The 11584-nt window shown below is 32.2% G+C and overlaps 1 protein-coding gene across 1 annotated transcript; it reads left to right on the forward strand.

The window, feature by feature from the left end:
* The first annotated feature begins 244 nt into the window (after window positions 1-244).
* On the forward strand, window positions 245-11161 carry LOC139519794 (uncharacterized). The gene is made up of 6 exons (XM_071312060.1): window positions 245-398; window positions 5863-5970; window positions 8448-8532; window positions 9842-10003; window positions 10445-10527; window positions 11108-11161. Exons 1-6 carry the CDS (start codon window positions 279-281, stop codon window positions 11114-11116), a joined length of 567 nt encoding a protein of 188 aa, XP_071168161.1. The 5' UTR covers window positions 245-278; the 3' UTR covers window positions 11117-11161.
* Window positions 11162-11584: the final 423 nt, after the last annotated feature.

Genomic DNA, 11584 nt, shown 5'->3' on the forward strand with positions numbered 1-11584 from the left:
CTACTTATTAAGTTTTTGGACCAAATTCAAGTGCCTGAATCTAGTCTTAAGTGTTGTTAGAATGAACTCTTATATATTTAAATTTGAAGTCATTCATCAAAACGACAACAGATTGTTAAATCTTTTAACAGTATCAGATCTCACTTGAATTCCTATATAATGACATTACCTTTCTGCTTTATCTATGTAATCTTGCGAAATTCACATTCACGTCATAAGATTGACCATATATTAATCAATGCTGTAATACTTACATTTAACAATTCCAATCTGCCAGTATGATGATAAGTTGTCTTGTTTTAGTCCTTTTGCCTGTTTTTATCTCAGGATGTTGTCCACCAAAAGCATGGACGGGCAAAAATTTTGCAAATTATGCCTCTGGTAAAGTTCATATAGAGGTAAGAAATGTTAAATATTTTTTTCCCCAATTTTGTCTGTTTGTTTTGGTCACACGTTTTTCTCAATGTTATGAATTGTTTTGCAACTGACATACAAGTTAGATGTTTGGCTAGCTATAAAACAAGGTTTAATCAAACATTTTCAACCTTAGGAATTGCCTGTACTAAGTCTAAATATGACAGTTGTGTTCAATTCCATTGATGGTATTGAGCATTGATTTTGTCATTTGAAAAGGGACTTTCCATGTAGGATTTTCCCAGGAGTTCGATATTTTAGGTATTTGACTTTTTATTAGCCGAGGAGTACTTCCGGTGTGTTTAACAACTTTATTGGTTCGATAATTTTTTAATCTTTAGTCGGGAATTTTAAAAATCACAAGTCAAAAGACAAAACGAGTTAACTTTGCACAATTGTCTAATAACAATTCTCAGTACAAAATTGATTCAGTAATTTTTTAAGTAGTTTACCTTAACTTGTAAAAGTTTCAAAACTGATATACTTTTCTACGGCTTGGTAATAACAAAATCTATATAGAGATGAACATTCGAAATGTGTATCGACAAAACGTAAAGCGAGGGTGTTACTTTTAATATATTTACGGAAGTGAGAACATACCTTAAAAAGGTAATAACAATTTAAGGTTTCGGGAAAATCTGGTATCAGAATACTATTTTTTATCATATGCTTGACAAGAATATTTTTTTCATCATATTGGGGATCAGAGGAAAAAACAATGCCCCCACATACTTGAAGTTAAATGGTCGTTCCCATATGGTGTATGTGTAATGTGTAATGTCGTAAACTAATTTTACGTGTTCATTGTTATTCTGTGGTAAATAGATGGATAATTACTATTACATTATTTATTTCTGTATTTCTCTGTTCTGACCTCTGAGTGTTCTTTGCATGTATGTGTACTGCATTCCTGTCTTGTAATGTTACATATGACGTGGCTCTGTACTTATATATCCTGTCATTTTGTAATGTACTATGTTTAATTCATACTAGTATCGCTCTATTCTGCTTATGTTCTTTGTCTATATAGCCTTTAGGGTTGTTTTTTTTTTACATATGACGCGGTTCTGTACTTATACAACCCATTATTGTGCTATAGATTTTTTTATTCTTATCTTTCCTATTCGCTAACGTACTTTGTCAATATGCCTTCTTCGTTTTCATATTTGTTCGTTTTTCATATTGCTTAAGAATATAACACAGTATTGACTACTGTACCCCTATTTTTGACACTTTTAGCTCTTATGTCTGTTTGCTTTGTTCACACATAATTGTCAATAAATAATGGAATTTTGTGCAAATGTCATACAGGTGAGAGGTAAAGCTAGTTATTGAACCAGGTTATATCCACAATTTTCTACATCAGAAAATGCTGTATCAATTCAGCAATATGACAGTTATCATCGATTCGTTTGATGTGTATGAGCATTTTTGATTTTGCCATTTGATTAGGGACTTTTCGTTTGAATTTTCCTCGGAGTTCATTATTGTTGTGATTTTAATTTTTGTCATTTCTACGGGGTTTTTTTACATTGCCACATATAAACGGGAGCATTTTCTATGCATGACATCTGGTTTAACCCTCAATTTTTTGCTTAAGTTGTCCTGTACCTAGTTTTTTTCATAGTTTTTTTCATAGTTTATTAAAGAAAACTCAGCCGCAGAAGACAGCGCAACAGGGGAATATTATACCCAACATTAATTACAACATAGTTCATAATACAAACAGTATACATTTTTTAATTATACACCTTCAGAAATAAGTGTGTTTATTACAGTTTTAAATAAGACAAGCATCTTTTCTACCTTTTGAATAAAAACTGACAGCTTAAGCCCCAGTCCCACTAGACCACGATCGCACCACGCTCACCGCGATCTAAAATAAATTGAGGTCGCGGTATGAGCGGCATGAAAATGTTAATTTTCGTTGCTTTCACGATGCTACTACGTCCTAATTACGCTTCTACAACGATCCCGCTACGATTAAACCACGTTCTCACCGCGTTTATTCTGCGACCTCACTACGCTTATATAGATCTTTCTACGCTCTTCACGTTCTCATTACGACCATACCACGAGTTATCCGTTTGCAACACGATCTTACTGCGATTATAGCACGTTCTTATCACGATTATACTACGTTCAAACCACGATCTTACTCCGTTCTCAACAATACCGTCAATATCGTGTTTCATATCAATATAGTTTTCTGATTAAAACGGAGATTTCTCGGAAACAATACATTCATGCCACCAAAATCTACTAGAACACGTGGGCGTGGTGGTAGGGGTTGATGTAGAGGCAGAGGGAGCAAAGTATGAACGCCATACTAAACTCCAAATAGTACACAAGAAACTAAAATCAAAAATAGTACAACACTAACAAAGACCATAGGCTCTTGACTTGGGACAGGCGCAAAAATAGTGGGGTTAAACATGTTTGTGAGATCTCAACCCTCCCCCTATACCTCTAGCCAATGAAGAAAAGTAAACGCAGAATAATACGCACATTAAAATTCAGTTCAAGAGAAGTCCGAGTCTGATGTCAGAAGATGTGACTAAAGAAAATAAACAAAATGACAATAATACATAAATAACAACAGACTACTAGCAGTTAACGGACATGCCAGCTCCAGACTTCAATTAAACTGATACTATACACATAAGTAGTATAATACTTGTCATCAAGAGATGTCGGAACGACCAATCAAACCTAAATTACAACCTATTTCTGGTCCATAAAGCTCAAATGACGATATTTTAGAGAACGATAGCAGAGATGACACAGATGTGTCAATATATGTAGAAAGATGTGGTATGAGTGCCAATGAGACAACTCTCCATCAACGTAAATATCTATAAAAGTAAACCATTATAGGCCAAGGTACGGCCTTCAATACGGAGCCTTGGCTCACACCGAACAGCACGCTATAAAGGGCCCCCAAAAAACTAATTTTAAACCATTTAAACGGGAAAAACCAACGGTCTATTCTATATAAAAACGAGAAGCATGGTTGAGCCGTTAGAGCAAATGGATAAATACATTCAGACAAACAAACTCTAGGGAGTTTTTTTTATATATTTTATGTGAAAATGACAATAAAAATGATGGTCGTAGAGTGAACGTAGTAAGGTCGTGAGAAGAGCGTGATGAGGACGGCAAGGGCGTGCTAGAATCGTACTATGGTCGTGAAGAGCGTGGTAAAGTCGTAGTGGAAACGTAGTTGGGTCGCGGTGAGAACGTGATGGTCGTAGTAAGGTCGTGATAACGTCGCTGTGAGATCGTAGCGCAATCTCTCCGAATAGAATCACGCTTTCGCTACGCTCTCGCTACGATTGTACAGCGACCTTTGCGATCTTACTACGATCTTAGTGCGCTCTCACTACGCTTCTACTACGACCTAATTCCGGCACGACCGCACCACGATTGTTTTGAACATGTTCAAAGTTGGCCACGCTCTTCACGATCTTGAAGACCTCACCACGACCGTGGTACGACCTTACTGCGACCTACACGATCGTACCACGATCATCAAAATTTGCATTTTTTTCACAGATCGTAGTGCGATCGTGGCCTAGTGGGACTAGGGTATTAGATAGTACATTACTATTACAATATTTAAGCAGCCAAGTACTTTTTTTTTCATTTGGATATTGTTAGTAATATGGAGGTATGAACTTCCCCCTTAAATCCTTAATTTCACTATTGGTACATTTACATATATAGTGGTATACATCCCCAAGACCAGCTTTACAAAGAAGACAAATTCTCTCATTTCGTGGTACATTTCTCCATCTTCTTGTTTCGATGGGAAACTTTGTATTACATACTGTAATTTACATATATTTACTCAATGACCCCGCCTTAATTTTAACAGATATGATTCTAAGCAAAACTCTTCTTTAAAGTATTAATAAAATCCCCCTTGATGAGTTGTTTATATCAGAGAACCATTTTTGAATAAACTGGTCCTGGAGACGCTGCCTTACATTAATTTTAATACAATTAAAATCAACTTGCTTGGGAATATTATATAGTTCACAAAATCCACAGTCATTAAACAAGGATGTTACATAGTTAAACCACTTGAAATTATTAACTTCATGTTCATGCATGTACCAAAGTAATTTATACAGTTTACCCGAATTTTTTTTGTCATTTGTTGCTAGCTTGTACCAAAAACATTCTATTTTTAACTTGATCTGCAGTTCAAGTGGAAATCTTCCAAGTTCCCCATACACCATAAAATTTGGCGTAGATGATCGCACTCCCAAACTACGCTTACAAAACTGTAGATGTAATAGTCAGGAATATGTCAGTTGTTATCAAATAGTTCGTTTCTGTGTATGCTGCATTGGCGTTTGTTTTTGTTGCACTTTATTGTTTCTGTTGTTCGTTGTTTTCCTCTTGAAGGTGAGGTGTTTCTTTTGGTTTTAGTTTGTGAAACGGATTTGTTTTTCTGTCAATCGATTTAAGACTTTTGATCAGCGGTATACCACTGTTGCATTTCTTTATACTGTTAGATAGTCTGCAATAGTTTATACCACTGCTCTATTTCTTTCACTGCATGTATGTGTGTAAAACATTATCACAAGCTTGTGTTGCAATCCAAAATTGAAGTAATAAACACCTTTAAAGCTGACTATGCGGTATGGGTTTTGCTCATTGTTGAAGGCTTTGCGCTGATCTATAGTTGTTAACATCTCCTTCATTTGGCGGAGATTTACTTTATTGGTGATCATACCACATCTTCTTATTTTTAAGTCTTTATCGCAATTATCGAAAATTGGAGGGATGATCCAAAAGTTATTTTACTTTTCAACCACAGCAATAAATCAACAGTAAATAAGCGATGCATACCAGAGTCCACACTACAACTGATTCTGAGTACTTGTATGGTCTGAAAAGGGAAATCAATATTTTTCCCAGAATATCATAACTATTTTACGGAGATAACAAGTATGAAAAACGTAATGATCATAGGCAGAAATTATGCTCAAGATTTGGCAAAAATGTGGGGTTTAATTCATTTAGTGTTTTGGAAAACTGTCAAAAGATAGCATATACTATAATGCAATTAGCGTTTAGTTATTATCGGCTATAGATATATGTTGGTCTGTCCATAATAGAGAGAACTCATGCGACCTTACATACAATGCCTGGTGGATTATTTTATCAATATGAACAGAAAGATTGAAGACACAATAGACTGTTTACAGACATATGTTCTACAATGAGAAATTCAAAGGCATCGGCATGACATAATGTGAATACAAAAGATAACTGAGAAAGGATTATTTGCCAAAATTTATTAAAAATTTTGACATGATACAGGCCAATAAATATTTACAATTGTAAAGCGATTCAAATTTAAAAGTTACAATAGTTGTAGCATTATCTTAGCGACATAATATGTCTAATTTCCTGAAAGTATTTTTTCCTTCACAGATTCTTCAAGATGTCTTCTATGATAACGGTATGATGACAGTTCACCAAAACCTGACTTCTGATGACGGGACACTAACAAGACAAACAGTATATCTTAACTATCTTACAGTAAGTTACCTCATTATTATATATTAGTACTTATTCTTTCGGGCAGTTGTTGATTGACTTTGTTTTGCTAGTTATCGCTTGTTTGAACTCAGTAATTTGCCTTATTTGGCTCACCTTGCCCAAAAAACCACGTGATATATTCTCATCATTTGGTGTCCGTTGTCCAGCGTCTGTTCGTTTACTTTTACATAACTCTTCTTAGAAATAACTGGGCAAATTGAAACCGAGCAAGCTCATAATCATCCTTGGTATCTAGTTTTAACAAATATGTGAATGATGATACCGCCTGCAAAATAAATAAGATGCAAGGCTAAAATAGTACAATAGTCAAAATGAAAGTAATGTCAATTATCTTACAGATATATGCATAGCAAATCTGACATGGGTAGAATTGAAAAAAATCAAATTAAGTTCTACCTGCCATACACTTTGACTGAAACTGTCGAACATTTCTTGTAGGAGTGATTGCCTATATTTATATGACGTAGTTGAATAGCATTGAGGACCAAAATTCCTAAAAGTTTTGCCAAATACAGCTAAGTTAATCTATTCCTGAAGTAGAAAAGCCTAAGTATTTCAAAAATTCAAATGTTTTGTTATCAGTAAATAAATATGACTATTCATGTCAGCACAGAAGTGCTGACTACTGGGCTGGTGATACCCTCGGGAAATAAACAAGATCGACAATCTAGAGGTTGTAAAGATCCTTTGTCTCTCATTTGAATATTTCAATAGTAAATTAATTGCATTCACGTTAATGTATTTGTAAATTTGATCATTTCTATCGTGTTCTCCTTATCTATACGGATTTTCTAGACACTAGAAAAACAATTCAAACATTACATTATGAATTATTCTAAATATTCCGGTCATGATGCCTTTTGTGTGATTTTGTCTTGCCGATAATTTTTGCTGTATTACATTTCTACTTATCGATTATTGTTCTTTAGATAATCAGCCGAAATGCTATAATTGGGATACATCGACATCACATGCAATACCTTCAATAAGTAGTCGATGTTGACCTCCTTGATTTTTTATTTTTTTATATTTGCTTTTACGATTTTTGTGTATCTATAATAAAGATTGAGAAAATTGGTAAAAGCAAAGATAAAAACGGTAACATTCGTCTTTATGGGGCAAAACATTCATATAAAAACTCGCCTGACATTTTTTTTTATTCATGGACATTAATTTAGATAACTCTCATTATTTGAATACTTTTCTCATGTCGGAGATTCTGAATATCTCTATAAATAGCAGTTTTCTGAATATCTCTATAAATAGCAGTTTACTGAATATCTCTCTTGATACACCATTGATGATTGTGACCAAGTTTGGTTACATTTGGCTCAGTAGTCTCAGATGAGATTATAATGATCAAAAACGGTAAATTGAATCTTTTTAATAGATACAGAGAAACTGTAGTTGAACAACAAAAAATAACAACAGAACACAATCTACAAATAAGTCCGCATTGCAAAAATCTGAAGATGATTATTTATAGAATTTACTGTCTTGAAAGACGTGTTTCCTTATCAGCAGATCTTCTAATAGAACTATAGTAAGAAAAAAAGAAACTATCCTTCAATGAACAGCTGTGTTACGATACTAAAATTAGGAAAAACATGATGATCATATGATCAATTCATTTAAAGATTAAAAAAAAATTGTAGGATCAATTCATTCCCGGGGTATCTCAACATTGTAGCGAACGAATACAAATCAATTTAAAAGAATGTAGCTTGTATTATAGTATAACTCTAGATTCAATTTCAGATTCAGTTGAGTATGACATATCATAGGAAATTGCATATTTTACTTATTCTATGATATATTTGTTATATCTCTTGAAATGTATTATTAACGCATCACAAAAGAAGTTACATACTTACAACAACAAAAATTCGTGTAACTGTTTTTTATATGTAGGCTTTTTCACAATTTTTATTATTAGGATACATTTTCTTTAAAGAATTACTGTATTATTTTACGTCCATCTTTTTGCCTGTCCATGAATAAATGATATTAAAAATGTGGTGCACACTGAATAATTGTATTTTTAATTGTGCAGCACATTTTAAAGTTATTTCGATTAAACAGAATAAAAATATCGTGCTTTTCAAATATTGATTTATTAATTCATATGTGGTGTAAATTTTAATTTAATTTTTGTCATCAAATGCTTGAAGTAAAACGAATTATCTACATAGACTTTACGCTGGTGTATCAGTGTGCACTACATTTTTTTAGGTTATTCCAAATATTTTATTAACATAAATCATTTTACATAGACAATCTCATTGTGCAAAATTTACGACAGAAAAAAAACTATTGTGTATTAAAATTTTTTATTTAATAGTTTTGACATGCTGTGCCATCCATGAAGATAATACATCTTTATTATATTTTTTATCAAACGCTTCCAGTACCTCGACCTTTATACATTCATTATTATTTTTCTCTCAATCTATTAGGGTATCCAATATGCTGTGAATGGAGATGGAAGATGTGAGAATTCTAGTATAACTTTTACTGGGGTAGGAGAAAGTTGTATTCCAGGTACGTAGTAGTACTTAATTAAAAGATAATTCCGGCTGAATATAAATTTTAGAAGGGATATTGATCAGCCTTCATGTTTGTATACATAATTTTTGTGGCTTTTCTGTTTTCTTTTTAAAGATTTGATTTTGCTAACTTATATTTAAATATATATTTTATTACATAGTGGTATCATCTTGATGACATATATTTTCTATGTTTCTGAATAAATCTTGAGTTTACTTAAGACATTGTCTGGATGTTTTGTTAATTTGTTTGTATGAAGATGTTTTCTATGGGTTTTTTTCCCTTTTTTTATTTGTTTTGATAAGAAAACAATGCAAAATTTATTGGAAATTTACAATTATACACAACTCTTTAATCAAACTTGATCAGTTTAAAGGTTTAAATCCAAACGAAGTTTGTTTTTTTAAAGATTGTCCTTCATATACATATTTGGACAATACCAAGTTGTTGTAAACAAATGTCGTTTTGATTTCTCTTAATTAATAATTTGTCTAAAAAATCAACAAAAGTTCTGTTAGTCATAGGAGACTGAGATGCTGAGAATTTAACTAAAGATTAAAAAAAAATTGAAAAATACCATTGTGTAAATGAAAGGAAAATTGGCCCTATCACCTTGAAAAGTTTCCCTTAGAACCATTAATTACAGATGCAATCAGTTGCCTTATCACAATAGGTGATTCATCCTCAAATGTATGATTTGTTAATGATTATGTCATGTTGATAAATTCGTAGTCTGTAATTTCTATCAAAATTCCAACATGAGGACGCAACAAAAATGTTCATCGATGAATGAACCCAATTCATGCCGTAATTAAAAATTGTATAATCTCAATCTGCCGAAACATTGTTGAAGGTGCTGGTTACGCTTCAGAGATTTTTTTTTATCGGAAAATGATTTCAGGGGTTTTTGTCACTTATAATCATACTTATTATCTTTATTGAATTTATCGGAGTGTAAACTCGGTCTTATTAACATCAAATTTTTGATTCTTTCAATGTGTGAGTGAACCATCAATAAACATATGTCTCATTTCAATATAAATTTGGTGTCATTATACATAACTTTTGGAACTTTGATAAATTTAATGATTTTGTTCTTTAGTATCGGTTTAAAAAAAACTTTACCTTTTACGGTGACCTGTAGTTGTTAATTTCTGTGTTATTTTGGGCTCTTGTGGACAGTTGTCTCGTTAGCAATCATACCACATCTTCTTTTTTATACTTGATAGTCTTTTATCTGTCAGTTCCTGACTTGAAAAAAAAGTACAAACCCAAATTAGCAATGTTATTATTACAATTATAGATAATGCAACAATTTCTAAATCCTACATTGGTGCTGGAGCGAATAAGATACCTACCACTATGTTCCGGCTGATTGGTAATGGGTTCTTGACATACCTTTCTGTAATAGACGATGGATGTGTACCACTTATGTACGAAACTACTGGAACACTGCCGACTGGAGGTAAGTTTAAATCTGTTTAAAACTAAAATGTGTTAAACTGTAACAAAAAAGTGAAATAGCAAAAATTTCGAACTCCGAGGAAAATTTAAAAAAAAAGTCCCTTATCAAATTGCAAAAGCAAATGCACAAATACGCCAAACAAATGAAAAACAAATGTCATAATCCTGACTTTGAACATATAGAAAATGGTGGATTATTTCTGGTTTTATTACTAGCGAAACCTCTCACTTAAAATAAAATATTCAATGTGCATCATGGTTTTGCTTTAAACCAGTTCAACCATATACAGAATGGATGTCATATCGTTGAAACTACGAATACAAAATTGCAAAATAATCTTTTTGTCAAAACAAATAACAGAACTAGCACAATATGAAAAACTTGACTTTGACCTTATGGGTATGACACAACATCATAATAATATTATTTCATTTATTTCAGATGGTCTTAAATTGACCGTGGAGTATTTTGGAGTTGTGGCTGTTAAACCAAATGCAAAGATAATGAAAATGCCAGCTTCCTGTGTAAGTAGATATTTTTCGAGCGAAAATTGTCATTAATATCCATAAAAAATAACTAGTTAGTAAAATATTTAACTAAATTAAGCTTATATAGATTTTTATAATAATTTAGTTAACATGAAATCACTAATATTTATATGTTTTGTTGAAATTTATATCAAACATCGTTTTTGATGATGAGATTATTTGAAAGATTGTTTTAATAAGATGTGGTATGTTTGCTACGTTAGAAACAAAAAGAAATAAGTCAGTACCTAAAAGTCATATTAAAGTCGTAAACCATCAGCAAAACCGATACAGCATAGCAAGCTAAATACGACCGCGACATAACAAATGTAGAACATTGAAACGAAATAACAATTTAGAAAAAGAAACGTTCATGTTCCTTATGTTTGACAGTTCAGGCGTCACTTTTCTTTAACAAACAGCTTTTGTAAAGGCTTCATATATTCAATACCCTCATAATTGAATGATGAATATTCGAGAGCCATCTTGAAATATGAAAAAAATCGTTTTTAAAAATTGTTAGAATACGTATTTGTTTGTACATTTAATTAGATCTGCTTTATTTTTTTTACTTCAGATGATGTAAGAACGTCAATACTCCAGAATTTTTCAATAAACTGTATATAGTTTGTATCAGTGGTTGCCTTATATCTTAAATATGATCATCAACATTGATCAAATACTTAGTTTTTAATAATTACCATTTAGTTTAATCATGACGTAAAACTTAATGAATGTGATTATTTAGGAGAGTATAAAAGGGTTAAAGGGTGTCACCAATACCTTTAAAAGAATGCTGCTTATCAAAATTTTACCTTTAGTTAATACGAAAAACCTTAACTTAAGAATGAATAGGAACTTGAAATAACACATGTATTAAGCGCAAACTTATAAATGCTTCTATTATCATTTTCAATATCACTCAGTAAATACCACAAACAAGCTCAACTCTAAATTTCGACACTCAAGTACTAGTTTTCAAACCTTAAATATATCTATAGTGTCCACCTTCCTTATCCCCGACACAAGACTGACACACTAGTGACATTATGAT

This window comes from Mytilus edulis, chromosome 4 (genome assembly GCF_963676685.1).
Source record: "Mytilus edulis chromosome 4, xbMytEdul2.2, whole genome shotgun sequence".
Lineage (NCBI taxonomy): Eukaryota > Metazoa > Mollusca > Bivalvia > Mytilida > Mytilidae > Mytilus > Mytilus edulis.

What these genes read in the sequence shown, in the direction of transcription:
- LOC139519794 (XM_071312060.1), top strand. Translation starts at nt 279, where the DNA reads ATGATGATAAGTTGTCTTGTTTTAGTCCTTTTGCCTGTTTTTATCTCA. An exon ending in TATATCTTAACTATCTTACA is followed by an intron (nt 5,971 to 8,447) that starts GTAAGTTACCTC and finishes TCAATCTATTAG; the next exon opens with GGTATCCAATATGCTGTGAA. An exon ending in TGGAACACTGCCGACTGGAG is followed by an intron (nt 10,004 to 10,444) that starts GTAAGTTTAAAT and finishes CATTTATTTCAG; the next exon opens with ATGGTCTTAAATTGACCGTG.